This window comes from Muscardinus avellanarius, assembly GCF_963383645.1.
Source record: "Muscardinus avellanarius genome assembly, chromosome: 17".
NCBI lineage: Eukaryota > Metazoa > Chordata > Mammalia > Rodentia > Gliridae > Muscardinus > Muscardinus avellanarius.
Window position 1 is genome coordinate 41,090,341 of NC_137803.1, and position 24,149 is coordinate 41,114,489.

The 24,149-nt window shown below is 38.5% G+C and overlaps 1 protein-coding gene across 8 annotated transcripts in view; it reads right to left on the reverse strand.

Moving 5' to 3' along the window:
* The window catches only part of DTNA (dystrobrevin alpha), a gene marked incomplete at both ends in the record, with an annotated part of 145,520 nt that overhangs the window by 21,936 nt on the left and 99,435 nt on the right, over positions 1-24,149 (reverse strand). For 3 of the 8 annotated variants that reach the window (XM_080714381.1, XM_080714378.1, XM_080714377.1), the window contains 4 exons: positions 3,622-3,672; positions 5,389-5,485; positions 11,651-11,764; positions 14,121-14,218. In XM_080714381.1, coding sequence (XP_080570507.1) covers positions 3,622-3,672; positions 5,389-5,485; positions 11,651-11,764; positions 14,121-14,218 — 360 coding nt within the window. Of the gene's footprint in view, positions 1-1,098; positions 1,138-3,621; positions 3,673-5,388; positions 5,486-11,650; positions 11,765-14,120; positions 14,219-24,149 lie in introns of those variants that run through there. The other 5 variants (XM_080714375.1, XM_080714373.1, XM_080714376.1 and 2 more) reach the window with 4 other exon arrangements.

Consider the following 24,149-nt stretch of genomic DNA (forward strand, 5'->3'; position numbering starts at 1 on the left):
CAAAAATGCAAATGAAGAATAAAACTTTCAGAAGAAATCTTGGGTGCCGTTTTGACATCGCACATAAAGTGGGATGCTTTCAGTCTCTCACTGTGTGCTTGTTTAAAAATATCTACTCAGATACCCATGACAGTGAAACCTGGCAGATATTAACATCACTAGGACAGGAAAAGATAATTGTATTGGACTTCCGTTGTCGCTTATTCTAAAAATAAAAGCAATGATACGATTTCTGAATAAATTAAAGTTCTTTTAAATTTTTTTGTTTATTTGGTATAGTATTAGGGATTGAATCCTGGGTTATTCTACCTATGAGCTACATCCCCAGCTCTGTTTTAGTTTTTATTTTGAAACAGGGACTCACTAGGATGCAGAGGCTGGCCTTGAACCTATGATCCTCCTGACATGGCCTTCCTCATACTGGGATTACAGGCCTGTGCTACCATGCTTGGATTTTTTTCAAATTTCTTCTGATGGAGACACTGCTAGTAAAATATAAAGAAGAAAAGTGTGTGTGTGTGTGTGTGTGTGTGTGTGTGTGTGTGTGTGTGTACTATGGGTCATACATACATACATTCATTCATACTTGTATCTGACATTCATATAGTATTTTTACAGAGCACTTTCACATACATGATCTATTAAAATATGTGTAATAATTCTACGAGCCATGTATTATCGGCATGTTTGAAATAAATGATCTAGAAGTTGCTTTACTTACTCAAGATCTTACAGCTGTGAGTAGAGATCAGGAACCTTTGTGACAGAGCTTTCCTCCCTGTAGCTTTTCTAAGAAAATCATTATTGAGACTTTACTTTCTGGAACTTGAAGCCAGGATGATTGGTTTCAGTCTGGTACATAACATTTGCAACTGCAAATATACCAGAAACTCTGGAACATATTGTTACTGCAATTACACCCCAGCCACCTTCATGATTAAACTTTTTATGAGTATTCTTTCTATGGCTCCTTTAATAAATCTTAAAAATACACAAAGAAGAAAAAGGGTAGGATAACTTCAATTTAAGTTTTGTAAAAAATTTATTGCTTGTGATACCATAATCATCATATTATATTACAGGCACTATTTTTTAAATTCATGTTCTCTCCTCAAGGGGAATGAATTCATGCATTATTATAACAAGAAACAGTATAAGTAGGAATTATATATACCAGTATAATAAAACACTACATTGAACCACACAGACTTAGGGTAAAGCAAGTAGAAGTTATTAAATCAAGCACAATTTGTTGTGTGGAGTGTTTTAAGTTTGATTTTACAAAGAGAATATCCCCAATGGGGAAAGACTCATAAACAAAAGCAGAATTTAGAAGCAGATGCTGGTCTAAAACCTCTAAATTCTCTCCTTAGATCATGTTATATATCATGAGAAATCTATAGATTTGGATGGCATTTGTTTATTTTTAGATAGAAATGCCTTTATGGGCTGGAATTTATGGGGTTTTGCCTTTAGTTTTGACTGAAGTCAGAATAAGAAACAGCTGTATGAAATCAGTGACTGCATTTTTTCAATTTCATTATTCAGTACTTCTATAAAGCTCTGAGTGAAGACTTATTTTATGCTGCAGAAATTCTGGTATCCTGAGAAGTGGTATTTCTGTACTGATAAAACCACGGATCACCCCCCCCCCCTTTTGCTTCACTGCCAGCGAGCTTAGAGAAACACCCTTGTCTCTTATGATTAGCACATTTGCATTTCCTTTTTCTTAGTTTTAGATTTTTCTATTTCAGTTTCATGGAGTCACTGCATATATTTTGTGGTAAGCTGCTTCAGGTCCTTTTTGAAGAAAGGCTTGAGTATAATAGCAAATAGATAAGAGCAAAACAGGTAAATTTTCCTTCTACCCAGTGCTTAACTGACCTCTGGGGGATACTAACTAATGGCTCTCCAGTTGATGCTGCAGACCCAGTGCTATCACCCTCCAGGATGGCCGCTGGGAAGGGCTAGAGGGTGAGTTTGGAAGGCAAGATCCCAGGGATGCCACCTTAAGGGCACTGTGTGGTTTAGCTCTGTGCATATATCTATGTACAAACTTCCCAGGCAAAGGGAGGCTTTCAAGAACCAGCTGCTTGGAAATGGTAGAGAAGGGATCCACTAGGGAAATAACTAAAGCAGGCTGACTGACAATGCCCTGTCTCTCCACTAGGAGGAAGGCTATATTTAAGAAGTATTTCCTCTTTCTATGCACATGCAAAGTAGGACAGAGATGAAGTGTCTGGGTTTTTGCAAAGAAGTATCATGAGAAAGGCATTTTTCTCTACCATGATCTAAGTGTATTGGAAGTACAACAGTGATACCCATGTATGCACTTATGGGCAATTATACAGGCTGTTAAGGCAGTGTGCCCTTAACCCAGGGGGTCTGACCATCATTAGGAGTCCACTTAAGTTTAGTAAAGTAATTTTTTTCACAAATACAAAGTAATGTAGCACATTGTCTTTATTGTCTGACATTACAGATTGGTTTAACACTTTCTTTTTCTTTTTTTTTTACAGACCATGGAGATGAAGGATAAAAATGTGTCCAGCATTTTGCAAACATTCTTTGTTACACACAAACACACACATGAATAATAGAAAAGAGCATACAGAAGAATTAAAGGGTATGTTGAAATTCGACAGGCTCTAATTGAGGACAGGTTCTAACTGATCCATGAAGATAATATGAAACTTTTTTTTAATAGTGCTAACGAGTGGGGTATATTGTCATATACAGTTTGGTACATGCACTGGACATTAAAGCTGCTTTTCTTTTGCTTTAGTTTAATAATTTATTTCTAGTGTGCTGCTCCCTCTGCTGGTTCTAAACCTGACCATCCAGGGTCAGACATGAGGATCTAGTTTAAGACATGGTTAGAGAATCATGATGTCCCTAACTCCAGAAAAAGAAAAAAGGTATGTAATGTCATTGTGGGCTGCTAGAGCAGAAAGGTTCTCAGTGATAAGAGAAAGGTTGAACATTACCTATTCTTTAGAGATTATTGTCAACCAACAGCTGAAATTCTATACTGGGGAAGATTCAAAAGACGACAGTTACTGAGTATAATCTCTTACATGATTGAACATATTTTGGGAGTCATAGGGGCAAGGCCTAGTAATCATAAAATCATAATAAAGAGATTTAATTGCTCAATTATTATAAAAAGAGTGTCCACACCTCTTCAGTAAAATGCAAACAGCTGTATATGCCTGGTGTGAGGTGATGGTGAGGTTTACTTCTGTGCATAGGTTTTGGCATAGCGTTAACCACTGTGTAGCTCCAGAGACTATATTTTTCACAAAGAGAAGGGTCTGACTGACAACCCTCAAAAGCATAAAATCGGTTTGAGACTCATACCCCTGGGGATTTAAGATGTTTCCAACAAATTACAATTTGTTCCCTGTTTTAAAAGATGCAGTAGATCTTCATTTGGTGCCAATAGCAGTGGTAGTTATAAGAAAAAAAACTTACTAAATTTTATAATCTCAATTCAAGCACTACAATGAAAAAAGAAGCAAATTAGTATGATTTTTTTTTCTTTCCAAACTGAAGCATGAACATACATTAGAGGCAAAAGCAATGAGAAAAACAGCAGGACGCAGGCCCCTCCACTGTTAGTTAAGACCTGCAGTAGGGGACATAACTTACTCCCTGCTTCAGCTCTTCTTCCTACAGAAAGATCGAATCAATAACAGTTAGATTACCCAGGGTTCCCATGAGAGTGAAGGAAGGCAAGACAGGGAAAACGTCAACACAGCTTTGAAGGCAGGTCCATGTCTCTGCCTCCTCAGTGACCATAGTTCCAAGCCTTGTTAAGTATTTAAGTCTATAGACATTCATTTCCTCCACATGCCCAACCACTTCTCAACACGATCTGTCTCTCTATCCCAGTGTTTATAAATCTTGATACAAAGGCTGTGCTCAGGTGGGCCAGGTCGAGGCTAAGATGGCTGGTGGTCAACAGACTCCTATCCCATTACAATGGTGACAGGAGCTATTGGAACAGCAAAAGGGGGCAGTTTTCAAAGTGTCTTGCCATGTGATGAAATATGAAATGGGTTCAGATCTCTTCATTTGACATATGTGGAAAGGAAAGCAGGAAAGAGCTTTGGGCTTGCATCAAATAAGATAACAGGCCAGAAACAGCAGCAGCTTATTAATAATCTAGTTCTATCTTACCAGAGATTGTGCATAACCCTGAATTCTACACTTGATATGTCTAATGCACTGGAAATCAAACATTGTTGGGTAAAGATAGAGCATTCCCCAAATGGATTATTAAAGAGGACGCTGATGGCAGAAAAAGAAAGGTTGTCAAGGGAATAAAAATAAGTGAAGAAAATAAATAAAAAAATCATGAGTGTAGTGTCTGAGATGCAAAAGGTTTCAAAAAATACTTGTTAAATAAATGAAATAACTCAGAAAGACAAAGAAAGAAAGAAGAAAAGGAGAGAGAAAAGAAGAAGGAAAGAGGGAAGGAAAAGAGAAGGACAAAAAAGGGAGAAGAAAATGAAGAAAGGAAAGAAGGAAGGACAATTAGGATGATAGATGGTAGTGTGTGGGGTGTGGGGGTTCATGGACTGAAGGTAAAAACATCTGGGGCCACAGTGAGTTGCCTAGAGACCTTCCTTTCATTATTTTACCACCAAAAGTCTCAGTTCCACCTTTGGTCAGGGGCAGTCCCAATCTCCACCTGTCATGTCTGTTTGCATCATGCACATGACTACATAACACTGATGCTTCTTCTGGGTTGATTGTGGATGTATGGCCATAATTCCTATGAAAATCAATTTAGCATACTGATGATGGAAATAAGACTTTACTAGAGGAGGAATACACTCCCATTGAGAACGATAGATTACAGCACTCTACAGACTTCCATAGACCACCTCCTAAGCACTCTACCTACAGAAATAAAGTATGCATTTGAGACTCACAGACATCATACAGCTTGTATTTTACTGAAATTAACAAAAGTTACTCCTCTGAAGATAGGTTAGTGGCTATACTTTTCTGAATTTCACACTAATCTTTATTCATTTTTGGCCAGAATTACTGGGAACTATCAAACATAAAATATTTCTAAATAAATTCAGTTGTATTACTTTCAAGGACATAAGGCACTAGAAATAAGCCAAGAAGAAGTTGCCCTGTGACATTCCTCAGCAGCCTGGTTTCAGAAAATGTGTAAGAATGAACTCTATAATTGACTGCTACTGTTTCATGGGTCTGAGTAATCATTTCATAGCTGTGTTTAGAACAACATTTTTCTTTTGAGAAATCACATATAGTAATTGGAAAAGACATTGCATATTATGTGCAAACATTTTTTACAAGTGCAGTAATACTAATAGGTCTGAGAAGCATTATTTTGAAATGTCTTACCTTTAGTAGCTTCATGAGACCTTCTAACTGGACCATTAGCTCTCTCCGGCTCTCCTGGAGAGCAGACATTCGCTGTTCCAGCTCATCCTTGCGCTGTCTAAGAAAGAAGCAGTTGCCATCAGGAATATTATTCCTCTTGTGGAGCTAATCACATATTCTGATTTTCTGGGACTAGTAGATTATCTGCAAAAGGGCATCTCTAGGTCTTTGATAAGGTTACCAGGCAGGTAATGAATGAACAGTTGCAGTTTGAGGTGTACTTTTATTCATTACAAGTCATACTCAATTATATAGAATTTAAGCCCTTTCAGATATTTCTATCCTTCAACTCTGAATTAATTAGCCACTTAATGAAATATTTTCAAATGCTTACTATATAGTATGTCCCATTTTGTAAACAAAAACCAAATTATCACTAAAAAGGCCAATTTTACAGATCCTTCAAATCCAAGTAATCATTTGTAAGTCCACAGAAAATATAGCTAACTTGAGTACTTGGGAATCTGACTGATGAACATACATTTTAAATCTGTTCCATCCTCAGTATGTACCATGGTGCCCTTCAGAAGTGAAATATTATTGGTTCATACTTAACTATATTCAATCTAAGTTATTTTGTTTGAGTTCAATTTGATAAAGTTAAGTCTGAATAGAGGATTTTCTACATAATTGTTCTACAATTGAAAATCATATATAAAATGTTTGCTTAATTTTTTATGGCGCAGAACTTCTATTAAACGGTAAGCAAAATGGAAACCACGAAGGACAATCTATATTCAATCATTTATGTTGACACTAAGAGGTACCAAAATATCTGTAACAAGGGAAATAAATAAAATAATATGGAGAAGAATACTGATGGTTGAAATTTCTGAAGTATATGTATACTTTCCAAATCAATCCAAGTCCGTTATTTCATGGCCATTAGCGAATAGGTAATATACATGCTTTTTCCTTGCCTGAAAGGCTTCTATTTGATTTGAAATATAACTTATACCCTAAAATTGTGTGGCTGTCTCAGCTATGTATGTACTAATGCATGAATGAATATAGCTGGTCTCAATAGCACAGACATTAAGCAGAGTTATAGCACAGACTCTGAAATAAAAAACTAATAATATAAAAATGTCACACTGAGTTAGGTCCATGCCTCATTCAAGTAGAAGATACTTATAGGAGAACAGTTTAGGGATATAAATGAGACGATTCTAGTTTTCTTTCATGTAGGCTTTCTCTATAGTGAATTATGAATTTAAAGTTAATAAACATCTCAATCCTTCCTGAATGTATTTATATTTTTAGCTTTTCTTGCCTTTGGTGACTTACTCTGCTGAAATGATTCTTCCTTTCATTTCTTTTATAATTGTCTTTTTTCTGTATCCAGAGGGTAAGCAACATCACAATTTTATAGTTTTTAGTGGTATCTTATTTTAGTATTTGCCTCTTTGAGATGAAGCATCCTAATTTTGTAAGTCTCACCCTGTTCAAAAATATTCTTCAGTGACAAATCACTGGCTGTTTTGCTGTGCCCTTGTCTGCAGATGGTGTTCCAAGCACAGCCACAGGAGGACTTGGGTCAAGAGTAGATGGTGTTTCTGAGTTATTTACAGTTTTCACCTCAATACTGCTCTATAATATCTGGCCTGTTGGCCACAGCAGTGCCTTGAGAAGATCAAAGAACAATCCTAACATTGTAGGCAAGAAATACTAAGATAGGAATTTAAGTTGTATGAGAAAAATGTGAGCTAGAATATACTTAAAATTATCTAGAATAATATTACTGACCTGCAGTAATATTTCTTAGCAAGAAACAGAATCTTGCTAAGTTGCTGAGAGTGGCCTCCAACCTGTGATCTTCCTGTCTCAGCCTCCTAAGTATTAGGATTAAAGGCATGTGCCACCACTTCTGTCTTTATAGTAGTTATCTTTTAAAACATGACATTTAATTTAGTTAAAACTATTCCATTATGCCTTTACTTAATCTTCTCTGTAACCATTTATATCTGTGGTTGCCAAATTGTGTGTCCACAAAAAAATCTGTGGTGTAGCCATCACCATTCTACGAAGGGAGGAGAAAATAAAGACTGCTGATTTTATTTTTCTACACCTAATTCATCTCTAAAGAAATACCTTTTATTCTATAATTTTCTTATAGGATGATTATTATTTTTATTCTAAGGATTGAAACTTAGGACATTCTAACTCTGATCTATACTCCCAACTCTTTTTATTTTATTTTTTATTGGTGCATTGTAGTTGTACATCTTAATGGAGTACAAGATGGAATAAGCCCTTTTTATTTTGAAACAGGGTCTCACTAAGTTGCTTAAGGTCTCACAAAGTTGCTGAGGCTGGCCTCCAACCTGAAAGCTTCCTGTCTCAGCCTCCTAAGAACTGGGATTACAGGCATGAGCCACCACTCCTGCCTCTCTTAGATTATTTTTAGTTTTGTATATGTTTTAAAATGTACTGTTTTTTTAGGATAATGCTGGGAGAAATTGGCAACATTTAATATGAATTATATATTGAATAATATATATATATATATATATATATATATATATATTATATTCATATTAGCTTCTTGGATTTGAAGATGATAACATTGTTATGTAAAATTTTTTCTTAGCTTATACTTAAGTACTTAGGGGTAAACAGTTATAATGTCTGCAATTTTGATGATGGCTGCCACTTTCACTTATCTTCTGTGAATTTCAGTTTCTTCGTTTATAAAAGGAGTGTGATAACTGTCTATATCTCAGGCTTGTTATAGAAACCCTATGGGCCAGCATGTGTAGTCTCAGTACATGACATGTGTCAGACCAGCACACAGAGAGGCCTACTAGAGAACCACACCCAGACTCCGACATAGCTTCCCATTACCTATGGCTAAGGCAAAAAGAGCCGCGAGAAAGCCATAGAGGTTTTAAGTCAAAAACGAAACTATACATTTATGAGAAGCAAGTCTTCATTCAAAGCAAGACATTTCTTTTGCTGGGTTCTCAGAAGAGAACCTGAGAAGGTAGTGGGTATTTCTTGGACAGCCACGGTAAGTGCTCCCCGTGGTTGCCCCGTATGGCCATCCTCAGTGAAACCAAGGCCAAAGCAACTTTTCAAGGGGCCTCTGTTTTAGAGCTCTTTGAAAGTTGAAATGACAAAAGGATAAAACAAACTACCCGAGACAAGGTTTCTTATCTAGTGACATCCTTCAACTGTGAACATGCTTAGCACAGAGTAAGTGGTTTCTAAGTATCTAGAGGGCAAATACATATTTTCTGTACATGTATTAAAAACCTAGTTTCTAAGCCAAACATGGTGGCCCACACTTGTAATCCCAGTACTTGGGAGGCTGAGACAGGAGGATCGCACAGGTTCGAAGCCAGCCTCAACTACTTAGTGAGGCTCTCAGCAACTTAGTGAGACCCTGTTTCCAAATAAAATATAAAAGGTCTGGGAGTGTAGCCCGGAGGTAAAAGGCCCCTGGATTTTATTCCCAGCACCACACACACACACACACACACACACACACACACACAAACAAAACAAAACCCCTAGTTTCTTTTAGGATAGTGTTGGTACTATTGGCAATATTTTAATGAGTTCAACAATTTAAAGGGGGGCATTTCTTCTTCCTTCAGGCAGAAGAAACACAAGTGGAGTGTGGAGGCAAGTCTGCAAATCAAATGGGCCCTCAGCTGACATCGCAGGCCAGTGATGTGGAACCTCCTAGTAAATCCAGATCCCTTAGGCTGGTTTTGGATTCAGTTGAGGTCATGGGATGCCCCCAGATCAGGGCCAGGGGGCTGGTTAGAATCATCAGTCAGTTCCAAGATGGAGACCTCAACTGGGGGAGAAATGCCAGTGGGAAAATGCATTATCAGTGACCCAGGCCCATCCAGAAGCCTTCCTGACCATCGCTCACATGGATAGAATGCTCCAAAAGAAAAAGCTAATGGAGGAACCAAAGAAACACTTATGGAAAGTGCTAGTCATCACCCCTCCCACAGAGAACAGGATGACTAAGGGAAGAGGCATAAAAAGCGTCTCGGGCAGAAGCAAGGCGCTGCTCCGACTCCGCTAGACGAACGCCCATTCCATTGTGTATGTGCGCTTCGGTTGAGCTTCCAGGCCGTGAGTGTGAAGGACCTCGTGACCCTCTTTGGCAATGACCGTCAGCAAGCATTCACTTTGAAGTGTTTTGATGAAGATGATATAAAACATCACCTTTTGTTCTTTTTATTTCCACCTCTTCAGGTAATAATGTGGTTCAGCGTGCAAGAATTTCCAGTACATCTCATTGGGGGCAGGCAGACACCAAAAGGCCGAGAAGGAAGTCTTTCTGGTTTTTCCATTAAATTAATTGTTATGCCAAACGCAAAGCGCTTTCTCTGCATTAAGCAGCTGTAGCTTTTACCGCTCTCCTTTGCACAAGTGAAGCATTCGATGTGTCTGGGGCAGTCATGGGCTGGGAGAGGCAGAGGGAGCCCGGAGGCCAGCGGCCCGGGCGGGTGGGCTGCAGCGCTCAGGTGTTAGTAAGTGTGAAGGGCAGGGCTGGGATGGGCCCAGGAGCATTCGTGACTGCAGTCAGCAGGGGATAACTCACTCAAACGCAGCCACACAGTACCTGCTTAACTTAGACTCTGTATAGAGGGGAAAAAGCCACTAAGTCAGGTAAGTGTTTGTGAGAGGCATCTATACTTATTATAAAAAGTATGATTTAGAGTTACAGAGACCCCTGGGATGCACTTGGCACCCAAACTGAGGGATAAAAATCAGTAACTGCAATGCTGAGGCTGGCCTCAAACCTGCGATCCTCCTGTCTTAGCCTCCCAAGTATTAGGATTACAGATGTGAGCCACCATATCCAGCTATCAGAGGACCTCCGATGGTTTCTTCTAATTCAAATATTCTGTGATGACAAACTGTAGAAGGCTAGGTATTATCATTAATTTGCAGAATAAGAAGAGATGACATCTATTTTTTAAGATCTGTATATAAAGCTAGGGATCATGATATTGGGAAAATCAGATTCTCTTTTATGGGTTACAGGTAAATATTTAAATTTAGGAAAACGGTTTATTTCAAAACTATAAATTTAGAAAACTGTTTATTTGGCTGTGTATGTGTTTGTTCGGTTGAACATTTGTGAGAGAAACACATTGTCACTATTGACAACAACTGAAAAGAGCTGATTTAAAATTTTTCCAGTGAAATATTTTTCTGACCTAAAGAACACTGTTTCCTTTTGTCTGTATTTAATAAAAAAAAAATAAAACACATCTAGGTATGGTGGTACATATCTGTAATTTCAGTACTTGGGAGGTTGAGTCAAGAGGATCATAGGTCCATGGCCAGCCTCAACAACTTAGCAAGACCCTCCACAACTTAGTGAGACCCTCCCTGTTTCAAAATAAAAAATAAATTAATCCGGGCACGGTGGCGCACCCTTGTAATCCCGCACTTGGGAGGTTGAGACAGGAAGATCGCTCAGGTTCCAAGCCAGCCTTGCTGGCTTAAGAGACCCTGTTTCCAAATAAATAATATAAACAAGGGTCTTGGAATGTAGCCCAGAGGTAGAAGGGTTTCCAGGAACCCCGGTACCACCAAAAAAAAATAATAATAATAACAATAATAATAATAAATAAATAAAATAGGGCTGGGAGTGTGGCTCAGAGGTAGAATGCCCCTGGGTTCAATCCCCAGTATCTCCCCCCAAAATAATAAAATATAAACTTCTCTTCAAATCGCCCAAATCTCAGCAATTAGATGTATGCTATTTTAAAAAGAAAAGTATGATTCAGAATTGTGGGTATACCTGGGGTATACTTGGACCCAAAGTGGGTTCACTCATGTTTGGGGTGAGCTAAGTACTTAGTACCCAATGTGCATTCATCCACATTTGGGGTTATGTTTGAGTAAACATCGGGCTGGCCATAGATGACATGCACCTAGGCCAGGTGTGGTGCTTTACACCTGTAGTTCCAGCTACTCAGGAGGCTGGATCAGGAGGAGTGCAAGTTTAAGGCCAGCTGGGGCAACTTAAGTAAATCTTGTCTCAAAATAAAAAAAATAAAAAGGGCTGGGGATGCAGCTTAATAGTAAAGCGTCTCTGGGTTCCGTCTCCAGGACCAAAACCAGAAACAAAACCCGAAAACCAAACAAATGTGGGTAGCTGGGTGGCTAAGGTTTGCTTCCTGGCTGGAGACGGGCAGATGGCATTCAGATTTGCAGGGTTTCTATTCCCCAGACAACCTCCTCTTACCTGAGGAGGCGCAGTTCTGCCAGCAGGGTGGGGTTTTGCTGTGCCTTCTCTGGTGTGGGCTGGGACGCTTGCTCATGCTCCAGCCGCAGCCTCTGGATCTCCTGTAAGATTTCTCTTGGGAGAGAGGAAGGAAAGAGACCAGTGTCAGCTACCTTCTAGAACTCTAACTTCTGAGCAGATCAGTCCAACAAAACAGAGAGGGATCTTCTGGGCTTGGGAGCAGAACTGACCTCCACTAACCAGCAGACTCTCTGTGTTGATGGCTTGGGCCGGAGCCAGACAGTGCTGTGGGCAAGGGGAAGGCTGACGTCATCTCTGGCCCATCCAGACCAAGAAAACTCTGCGGGGTGTCACTGAGTGTTATCTCGGGGGCTAACCATCTCTCCACCAGGCCACGCTAGCTCTAGGTAATGGGTCCAACCCTGATGAGTGCTCTGCTTAAGAGACAAAAATGTACCCCGCTATTATTTATGATCACACTCTGACGCCGTAAAGTACCTACAGCTATCATGTAAGAGGCGCTCGGAGGGAAAATAAGGATAAATGGTGCTCATTTCACCAAACTAAATAACCTCATTCTCTCACCAAGAATAACATCCTCCTCGCTGAATTTATTTGAGAAGCCCCCAGTTAGGTAAAAATTCTCTTTTCAGCATTAACAATGGATCTCAATGGGGGCAGCCTTAAGAGGAAAGTGCTTTTAAGAGGCTTCTCTGTAATTGAGTCTGACACGGAGTGCCATCGGGATGACCTCCGTCAGGGGGGAGAGATGTGTCAGCCTATGACTGATGTTGAGGCCTGGCTGCCCTGCATTTTGGTGGACATTAGGCTGGACATAAATGCTATGTACCTAGTGCAAGGTAAATTATTCCTGAGTGAATTGGAAGCCATTAAGCCAGGTTATAAGACTCAGGTTCTTGGGGACTTGGGTGTCAATCTCCTACTCAACAAAATGGTCAAGAGTCAGTAAGACAGAACAAAGCTCTAAAACAGAAGGTAAGTTCGGTGATCAAGGGGTAGAACTCTCTACTTAAGAAAGGATTTTAGTGGATGTATGGTAATTGTGCATCTTTATGAGGTACAATGTGATAGTTTGATATAGGTATACAACTTATAATGCTCAAATCAGGGTAATAAGCATCTTTTGTGTTGGGAACCTTCAAATTCCAGTTGAATAATGGGTACCAAATACAGTTAGTAAGGGATACATTGTATTGTTCGATAACAGCAGGATAACTATAGTTTATGGCGATTTATTATATATCTCAAAATAACCAAAAGAGATGCATTTGGTGGTTTTCCATGGTAAAGGCTGATTAATACATCTGTCTGCTTCACAAACACACACAGGAATCAAAGGCTAATTACCAGTGAGTCAGTGCACTTTCCAGGGGTATGATAAGAAGGATGGAAGCTTTTCTCTTTGCTTCCATAGTTACCACTATGGTGTAAGAAGGTGCTGTTATTTCTTTAAAATAAATCTTCCATGGAAACCCATTTTCTGTTTAGGTCAGAGGAAGCCACTATAGTCAAAGAAAGAGTGGCCCTGTGCTGCCTGCGCTCCACTCTCCTCTTCAGACACCTCTGCAGGGTTCCCAGGTCTCAGAGAGCTCAGCCTGAAAAATCACCGAGCTAGGATTTTCAAATTTCCTCTAGAGTTAACTTCCTGAGATTTAGTATCTCCAGCTAGTTCTACTTACAGGTTCCCAGGATGGAACCATGACTGAGCCATTTAGCCCAAGGAAGGAAAAGAGAAGCAGATTGGTAAAATGATGACAAAAATAACAACAATAATAGCCGGGAGTGGTGGCGCACGCTTGTAATCCCCGCGCTTGGGAGGCTGAGACAGGAGGATCGCGCAGGTTCGAAGCCAGCCTCAGCTACTTAGTGAGGCTCTCAGCAACTTAGTGAGACCCTGTTTCCAAATAAAATATAAAAATAGGTCTGGGAGTATAGCTCGAAGGTAGAAAGCCCCTGGGTTCCATTCCCAGTACCACACACACACACACACACACACACACACACACACACAAACAACAACAATAAATAAGTAAAACCAATAACAATACTGGAACCTGTAATCCCAGTACTTGGGAGACTGGGACAGGAGGATCACAGATTCAAGTCCAGCCTCAGCAACTTAGTGAGGGCCTTCAGCAACTTAATGAGCCTCTGCTTCAGAATAAGAAAAATAAAATAAAATAGGGTTGGGGGTGCAGTTTGGGGGTGCATTTAAACTCAAATACCTTTGAGTTTAATCTCCAGTACAAAAAAGTTTTAAATTAAAGACATACTATGGCTGAGGGTGTAGCTTGGAGATAGAATGCCCTTGGATTCAACCTCTAGTACCAAAAAACAAAACAAAACAAAATATGCATACAAGATAGAAATCCCGTAGACTAAAGCTGGACGGTAGGTTACTCGCGCATGTACACCCTGAGCGGGAGGGCGGGTGTGTGCAGAGCCTTACCTGTTCTTGTTTTCTAGTTCTGCAATCAGCTGCCTTTGTTGCTTATTTGCGTCGATGGTGAAGGAGATGTCAGGAGCGCTTCTCTGCTGAGCTGGCTGCTGCAAAATACATAGTTTACATGATTCAATACTGGAATTTGAACCCACATGAGTCTGGGAAGACAGAGGTCATGAGATGACACAGGCAAGGAAGAGGAAACTTTCCATTAAAATAAAGGATGAAACATAAAATTAAATCGACATACATTTACCTAAGAGCCAACTTTTCTGCAGACTTAGAACATATGTACGCAATGGAAAACAGAACACAACTCTTTGGTAGGCAGATACATCAGACAGGGAATTTGTATTTTAGAGGTTTCCCAAAAGTACTTGCAAAGCTATTTTATTCTTACAATGCAGTTCCCATTGAAATTTTTCTGTCAACATGGGCTCATTTAAAAATGTTTTACTTGCTGGGCGTGGTGGCGCACACTCGTAGTCCCCACGCTTGGGAGGCAGAGACAGGAGGATCGTGCTGGTTCGGAGCCAGCCTCGCTGGCTTAAGAGACTCTGTTTCCACATAAAGAAGTTAAAAAAATAGGTCTGGGACTGTAGCCCGTGGGAGTGTATCCCGGAGGTAGAAGGGCTTCCAGGAACCCCAGTACCACCAAAAAAAAAAAAAAAAATGTTTTACTTAACCAGGTGTGGTGGTCTATGCTTATAATCCTAGTACTTGGGAGACTGAGACTGGAGGATCGCAGGTTTGCAGCCAGCCTCAGCTACTTAGTGAGGCCCTCTGCAACTGAGTAAGACCCTGTTTCCAAATAAAGAATAAAAAATAGGTCTAGGGGTGGAACTCAAAAGTATAATGCCCCTGGGTTCAAATCCCCAGTTCTGAAAAAAAACGTTTTACTTGAGATAATGCTTTATTTAGTAGAATTGACTACTATTTGATTACTTTTACTGTATATTTCAAAATAACTAGAAGCATTTTGAATGCTTCCAATGCAAAGAAATGAAAAATACTTGAGATGATGGATGTGAATTACTCTTATTTGATCATTACATATTTTATAGATTTATCAAAATAGTACTATCCCCTAAATATGTATAATTATGTATCAATTAAATAAAAGCATTTAAAAATTAAATAAATAAATTTCTAATCAATGATTTAGTAGTTTTAAAAACAGGAATAAGATTTTCTTTTCTTTTGGTTGAAATGTTTTTATATGTAATTTTACATTGATGATTTCATCTATCTGGCTATCTAACTTCTTTTACATTCATAACACAGAAGCCCATTATTCTTAAACAAACAGCTTTAATAACTGATATTAAAGTTGTATCTTTCTCTATTCTCATAATAATGCATATCATATATCATATCATATTTTATATATCTCTCTATATATGTTTATTCAAGGGCTGATTTGGGATTATTTTATAAAAATGAGGTCATACTAGATACACTATTCTGTGTCTTGTTTTGTTTGCTTTATGGCACATTATAGAAATTCCTCTGAGCCAATTTTTATTGTTTTAAAAATCATAATCTTTCTATCAAAAAATATAAAGTTTTAGCCAGGCGTGGTGTGGCACGCTTGTAATCCCTGCACTTGGGAGGTGGAGACAGGAGGATCGCGCAGGTTCGAAGCCAGCCTTGCTGGCTTCAGAGACCCTGTTTCCAAATAAAAAATATAAAAATAGGTCTGGGAGTGTAGCCCAGACTTCCAGGAACCCCAGTACCATCATATATACATATATATACATATATATATATTAAACTATATATATATAAAATTTTAAAAAATGGCACCTGCTGCCTAAGCTGCCTAAGCAAAAAGATGTAGAGAAACTCATCCTGATTTTAATGTCCAGAAACCTAATTGTAGAAAAGGTTCAGACTGGCTGGAGTCTGGCTTTCATAAAGCTTATCTCTGATGCTGTCCCACTTGTTAATTCTTGCTTTAATTTCCTGAGCTTTAGAGGTTTTGTTGAGGAAGTTACTGCCTGTGCCAATATGTTGTAGTGTTGATCCTATGCCCTCCTCTAATAACTTCACAGTATCTGGTCTAATTTCTAAGTCTTTAATCCATCTCAAGTTGATTCCTGTCCATGGTGAGAGGTAAGGATTTAGTTCCATCTTTCTACAAATGGATAGCCAGTTCTCCCAGCACTATTTGTTGAAAAGGCTGTCTTTTTTCCAGCATATGAGTTTGGCCCCTTTGTCAAAGATTAATTGACTAAAGGTGTGTGGATTTGTTTCTGTATCTTCTATTCTAATCCACTGGTCAGTATACCTGTTATTGTGCCAGTACCATGCTGTTTTTACTACTATTGCTCTATAGTATAATTTGAAGTCTGGAATTGTGATGCCACCTGTGTGATTCTTATTGCTGAGAATTTCTTTGGCTATTCTGGATCTTTTCTTTCTCCATATAAAGTTCATGATTGATTTTTCTAGGTCTATGTCACTTAAAGAATGTCACTTAAAGTTTCTTCTCATCAAAGGAAACCATCAAGAACCTAAAGAGGAAGCCTACAGAATGGCAGAAGATCTTTACCAGCCACCACTCTGATAGGGGGCTAATATCCAGAATATAAAAAGAGCTCAAAAGACTCTACACTAGTAAAACAAACAACCCAATAAAGAAATGGGCAATTGAACTAAATAGACACTTCACAAAAGAAGAGATACAAAGGGCCAATAGATACATGAAAAGATGTTCTACATCACTGACCATCAGGGAGATGCAAATCAAAACTACACTGAGATTCTATCTAACCCCAGTCAGAGTGGCAAGCATAAAGAAATTAAACAACAAATGCTGGTGAGGATGTGGGGAAAGAGGAACTCTTTTACACTGTTGCTGGGAATGCAAACTAGTTCAACCACTATGGAGATCTGTGTGGAGATTCCTAAGAAAGGTGGGAATAGATTCACCATATGATCCAGCTCAACCACTCCTGGGTATTATTCCAAAGGGGTTGAAATCAGAGAATTACAGCAACATATGCATATCTATGTTCATAGCAGCACAATTTGTAATAGCCAAAATATGGAATCAACCCAGGTCCCATCAACAAATGAATGGGTTGCAAAATTATGGGAAAAAACACAATGGAATTCTATTCAGCTATAAAGAAGAACAAAATCATGTCATTTGCAAGAAGATGGGAAGACCTGGAGAGCATTATGTTAAGTGAGATCAGCCAAGCACAGAAAGAGAAGGGACATATGTTTCCTCTAATATGCCCAAACTAGGGAGCATAGGGGATACCAGAGGGCCTCCAGATAATGGAAGGGAAATCTCAGCAAAGTTTGACTGGAAAGATAGGAGAGGAGGAAGGCTGAACTTGATTAATGAGGGCCCACATCTGAATATGTGTAAAAGTATGAATATGGCATGGTTACCCTGGACAATCATTGGTGGGAGGGGGGAAGGGAAAACAGGGTGGTGGGGAGTGGACCCCAAGTACAGTTTAAATATATACCATTTATTTTCAATAAAAATGTGTATAACAAATAAATAAAGCTTGTCTCTGATTTTTTACTTTGCTTTTCCCTCCCTCTATCCATCCCTCCCTCCTTTCTTTCTTGTACTGAGGACTGAATCCAGGCATGCTCTACCATTAAGCTACATCTCAATCCTTTTTATTTTTATTTTTAGGCAGGTTTTGGCCTAAATAGCTAAGGCTGGGTTTGAACTTACAATCTTCCTGCCTCAGCTTCCCTAGTCTCTGAGATTACAGGTGTGTGCCACCATGCTCGGCTACTTCATACTTCTTTTAAACAAGTAAACAATTTGTGTTGCAAATGAAAATTTTGAGGCTCTGTGTTCTATATCCTAAATGGTTTTCCATGGCTAAATTTGATGTTTGCAACATTGATCAGTGATCCAGGTTTTTCTTATGACTTCACTACATTGAAATTTTCTTTCTTCCATATATTTTATGTATTATCAGAAGCTTATCTGAGCCAATTATGGATTTTAGTCATGGGTTTGCTCTTTACATTAATTGATCAGGAATCATCCAGACAAATTAGTTGCTGAATGAGCCTAGCAATGTTATAACCAAAATTCTTCAAGTTAACTTATATGCTACAGTGGAACGATAATTGAAATGTGAAAAAAAAAAAAGAATGAAAGTAGGCCCCAAGACAGCAACTGTTCATCTCTGCTGGTACATCATGAAAATAGCAGTAGATACTATGTAAGCAAGAGACATGATGTTATTGTAATAAAATTTTATTTTTGAACACTAAAATCTGAATTTTATGTAATTTTCACTTGTCACAAAATGTAAAAATTGTTCATAGTTCATGTTGTATGAAAATAGATCATATTTGGCCCAAGGTAACTTGTTAATCCATCAAGGGTGAAGTTTCTTTTTACTTTAATTTTTAATCAATAAATAGTAGCCAACAAAGGAGAAAAACAATGTCAAGCCATAAATAGTAAAAAAAAAAATGTTTCTTTAAAGAGCAAAAATATATAGCATCTAACTTCCTTGATTTTAAAAACTTAGGACTAGTAAAGTATAGTGGCACAGGCCTGTAATCCCAGTACTTGGGAGGCTGAGACAAGTGGATCAGAAGTTTGTAGCCAGCCTCAGAAACTTAGTGAAACCCTGTTTCAAAATAAAAAAATAAAATATGGCTGGGGGTATAGCTCAGAAGTAGGATGTACCTGGGCTTAATTCCCATATTATAAAAGGAAAAGAAAAAAAAATTAGGACTAAGAATTTAAACTAGTCTCTAAATGTATGAAATTATAAATGTTAGGTCAGGTCTATATAATAGGCCTTATTAAAAAAAAACAAAAACAAAAAACAATGAAAAATTTGTAAAAGAAAAATAGGCAGACTAAGACAGGCAAAAGGTAGAGATAGAGGGAAACAAAAAAAAGAGAAAAGGGATATGTATTGCATCTGCATATTTTACTTTTTGCATACTTTAAATATGTAATTATGTTTAGCTTCTTTGATGACCTAGGAATAGAAATAGAAGAGACACAAAAAGAGAGGGAAGGAGGAAAAGAAGGAGGGAGGGAAGGGAGTTTTTCAGAATATTATTCATAAAAGATAAGACTACCAGCCAGGAGTAGTGGCCCACTGGCGGAGGCGGCGCCATTCCTGCTGTACGACAGGGTCACAGCTGGGAAGAGAATTCCGCAGGGCTGGAAGACTGGCAAAACTGAAGCCATTATCCCTCTTGATTTTAGTTATAATAATGATAATATTAATGAAATTTGAACATTGTTTTGATTGAGGATCGCTGTTTTGTAATAATCTGAAAATTGATGTGAATATGAATGGAAAACGCCCTAAGATTGTGCTGGGAATAGCACTAAGAAGAATATGGCTACGGGAAAACTTTCAAGAAGCTACATAGAAAAGAAAAGAGCTCTTTGCTCCTCTGCTTACAACACCTAACTCACTTAAGGTTTTACCCATGAAAGGAAAAGGTTAACTTCAGGCAAATTATTCCTCCTGTGCAAGGCCCTCCATATGTTGCTTATAAGTTAGGGTGTCGACTGTAGTATCCCCCTCAGGGGACTAGCACTAATCAGGATACTTTTCCACCTCCAGCCATCCTCCACTTTCCTGTACAGGAGTGTATGATGAATGGAAAGCACAGAGTTAATATTACTGGAAAATGGCTTGATGTCAGGACTCTGCCATTCCTACAGAGGGTTGGGTAGGCAGGGACCTCCTTGGTGCCTGCTCACTAAAGACAAAAGAGTTCTCTTGGTAAATAACTTAACAGGTATTATAGAAAATTAGATGTAGGCATTGTATGTTAGAGAAATAGAATAAGTTTAGTGTAAATTTGGTGGTTGGGTCAAACTAAGTTAATAGAATACCTAGTAGTCAAAAATAACAGATAAAATTAGCAGCTAACTTTAGAAGTAAAAATAGTAAGTTTAGCATTTAGTAGTTAAGGGTAAGTTTGTTTAAAGTTTATTATGTGTGATGGAGAGATAGACTAGGCAGAGCCTTCCCTTTTTTGTATTTTCTGATCAAAGATCATAAGAATTCAAGAAAATAAATTGTACATTTAGCATTTTAAAATATGAAATATAAAAGTAAAATGTTTTGTGCCCCTTAAAGATCTCTTAAAATCTTTTTTTTTTTTTTTTTTTTTTTTTTTGGTGGTACTGGGATTCCTGGAAACCTTTCTACCTCCAGGCTACACTCCCAGACCTATTTTATACTTTTTTATTTGGAAACAGGGTCTCCTAAGCCAGTGTGGCTGGCTTTGAACCTGCGCGATCCTCCTGTCTCCGCCTCCCAAGCACAGGGATTACAAACGTGTGCCTCCACGCCTGGCTAAGATTTCTTAAAATCTTTGTGTTCCTTCTAATGGAATAGCCCCTTGTTTTCTGTACTTTTGGTTTAGCTTTAGGTTTGAACATGCTTTGCAGAGCTCATTGTTAGTTAGGTTAATAATTAGAATAAAATTGATCTTTGTGGCTAGGTAACCAGAATGATTTGTATGATGTTAATTTGGATAATTTCGGGTATTGGGATATGAACTCATTGAGGCAGGTTGAATTGTTCCAGATAAAGCACAAAATGTACCTAGGTGTACTGAAAATATATTTTGCTAAAAGTTGTTTATATCCATCCAGGTGTATCGAGGATGTGTTTTGTCAAAAGTTGTTAATATCAAATATTTCCATGTAAAAGCATATAAAAATAAAGCACTGACTCTGTACAGCAGAGTCACGCCTCCAGAAAAGGCTGTCTCTCATTCCCTCAAGTCGTGGACTCCTCACCACCTTTGAGAAACCCTGAACTGGCTGGAGCTGGTCTTCAGCAGCCCACACCTCTAATCCCAGTACTTGGAAGGTGGAGACAGGAGGATCACTTGAGGACAGCTTCAGAAATTTACTGAGACCCTCGGTGACTTAGTGATATCTAGTTTCAGGATGAAAATAAAATAGATCTGGGGTGTCCTCAGAGGTAGAATGACTCTGGCAGAGTTCAATCCCCAATACCAAAAAAAAAAAAAAAAAAAAAAAAAAACTAAAACCATCACACCTGAAATCTATTATGTAGATCCCTGCTCTGGCCACCTCAAAGCCTCATTTCTGGTCTAGGGTCCAGTTATATAGAAAGTACTAAGAGGCACCAAAACCAGTGAGTTTTTATATAGTCATGTTTGAAGTTCAAGATGATTTTGCTATAAGGCTGTTAAAGCTGACCACATTTTCATAACTGTAGGCTAGGGAATGCTCTTCCTCTTCCTCCCCCCCTCCTTTCCTCCCCTTCTTCTCCTCTTCTTCCTTCTCCTTCTTCACTGGGGATTGAACTCTAGGGCATTCTACCTCTAAACTACACCCCCAGTCTTTTAATTTTTTACTTTGAAAACAAGGCCTTGTTAAGTTGCTGAGAGCTAAGTTACTGAAAACTGGCCTTGAACCTGTGATCCTCCTGTCTCAGCCTCCTGTGTACTAGGGTTACAGGTATGTGCCGTTGTAACCAGCTGTCTCATATTCTTTCAAAGACCATACTGGCTTGTTGATTAGCGAGTCGTGTTCTTTGTAATTTTTTAAAAACGTATATGCTTTTATTGGTGTATTACAGACTCATGATAAATCATGTTGACAGTGACATACATGGGAAGAGTACTTGGTGGGCCTCGCCCAGGCCCCTCCCCATCTCCCCATACAGAGTTCTGAGATTGACATTGGTATTTTCACATATGTTCCCATAGCCCATGGTAGTAATTCTTTAATTCTCCCCTTCCCCTAGACCACCTCCCTGGCTCCATTGAGCTTTCCCCTCCATTATCTGGATTACCTCTGGGATCCCAATTATTCTTGAGCTTCCACATATTAAAGAAAACATATGACCCTTAACTTTATGTGACTGGCTAATCTCACTTAACATGTTCTCCAAGTCCTTCCATTTTCTTGCAAATGATATAATTCTGTTCTTTTTTATTGCTGAGTAGAATTCCATTGTGTGAATATCCCATAATTTTGTAATCTATTCATCTACTGTTGGACACCTAGCTTAGTTCCATAATGTGACTATTTTGAATTGTGCTTCTATGAACATAGTTATACAAATACCTATGTTCATAAGTATACAAATACCTATTACTGTAGTTTTCCAATTTCAGCCCCTTTTAAAAGATATCCAGAAATGGTGGATCCATTCCCAGTTTTCTGAGGATTCTCCAAGCTCACCTTTATAGTGGTTGAACTAATTTGTAATCCCACCAACAGTGTAGAAGAATTCCAATTTACCCAGATCCTCACATCATTTATTGCTTTTTGACATCTTGATGATTGCCATTCAGATTGGGGTTAGATGGAATCTCAGTGTAGTTTTGATTTGAATCTCTCTGATTGTTAATGATATTGGACAGTTTTTTCATGAATTTATTGTCCATTTGTATCTTTTCTTTTGTTATATGTCTATTTGATTCAATTGCCCATTTCTTAATTGGGTAAAGTCTTTTAAGTTCTTTGTATATTCTAGGTATTAGTCCTCTATCAGAGGAATAACTGGCAAAGAACTTCTCCCATTCATTAGGCTTTCTCTTTAAACTCTTGATGGTTTCCTTTGATGAACAGAAACTTTTTAACTTAATGCCATCCTATATATTAATTCTTATTTTAATTTCCTGAACTTTAGGGGTTTGGTTGAGGAAGTTTCTACCTGTGCCTAAATATTGGAGTGTTGGAATGTTGGACCTCTGTTCTCCTTTAGTAGTTTCAAAATTTCTGGTCTAACTTCCATTTCTGTAATCCATCTCGGGTTGCCTCCTGTTCAGGGTGAGAGGTAAGAATTTAGTTTCATTTTTTTTTTTAACAAACGGATAGCCAGTTTTCCCAAACCATTTGTTGAAATGGCCCAGCAGAACTGGAGAGCACTTTACAGTCCTTTTTTCTCTGCAGCTTCCAATTCCACCGAGTTCTGATTGTTGTTTTTTTGGCTGCTTTTCTTCTCTTGTCAAGAAACAGTCTTTCCACTAGTTGAGTTTCGAGTCTCAGCACCTAAAGCATGCTGTCTCCCTCTATTCTGCCATCTTTAATCCCTAGCTAGCTATATTCTATTAAAAATTTGATTACTTAAAATGTTCCTGAATTCACTGTTTATTTTATTGTCTTGTAGGGTACATTTCAGACTCAAGTTAACTTGAGGAGATTCTACTATTCTTGTTTGGATAAAATTTCCTTAAGTTTTATTTCCTTTTAGGTAATCTCAAGTATATCAATTGATTCATTTTTCCATTCAATATATTTTTATTCCTTTCCTTTTGAGTGATTAAAGGAGTTATTTATCCTAAAATCTAGCTCTATTCTCTCAGTTGACTTTGATTTTCTTTAGCATATTTATTTTTTATGTGTGGTATTGAAATTTTTATGTACTCCAATAATATGCCTGTTTACCATGTCTTGTTTTGGGACTGTAAACTTTTAGCATGCTTGGATCCTTCCCATCTTGATCATGGTGATATCTAACAGTATTGCAGTTGATGATGTCATAGCGAGCAAGTGCAGGGCTGATGTGATGGGCCATGGCTTCCCCTGGCTGGGATCCTTAATTAACTGCTATGTGAGAATGACCCTGACAAAGGCAACATTCCAGGTGAGAGGGCAGGTGGCTGCCCCCTCACTTACTCCCCAGCTGTTTACTGTCTTTTGTGATGTGTCAATAGTGTCCTCCATTCAGCACAGATGAGTTTTGAATAACAGTGTCAAATTGATTGCTGCTTCTGCTTTAGAGATAGAGGCAAATGGAGAAAGATATGAACCCTGTTGTCTCTACTAGTATATTTTAAATGACATTTGCAACTATTCTGCCTTAAACCTGTCGTCTTTGCTGAACATAACAGTTTAAAACCCACTGGAGAATCAGTACTAGTCCTCACCCCTTTCCTCGGGTCCTCACACAGGGACAAGGATGGGCACAGGAGGGTGTGGGCTTCCAGCTTGGCCATACTGACACACTTCTGGAAATGTTCTGTTCTTTTCAAGAACAAGCCTACCATTTTAAAACTGGGAATTCACTACCAAGATGTAAT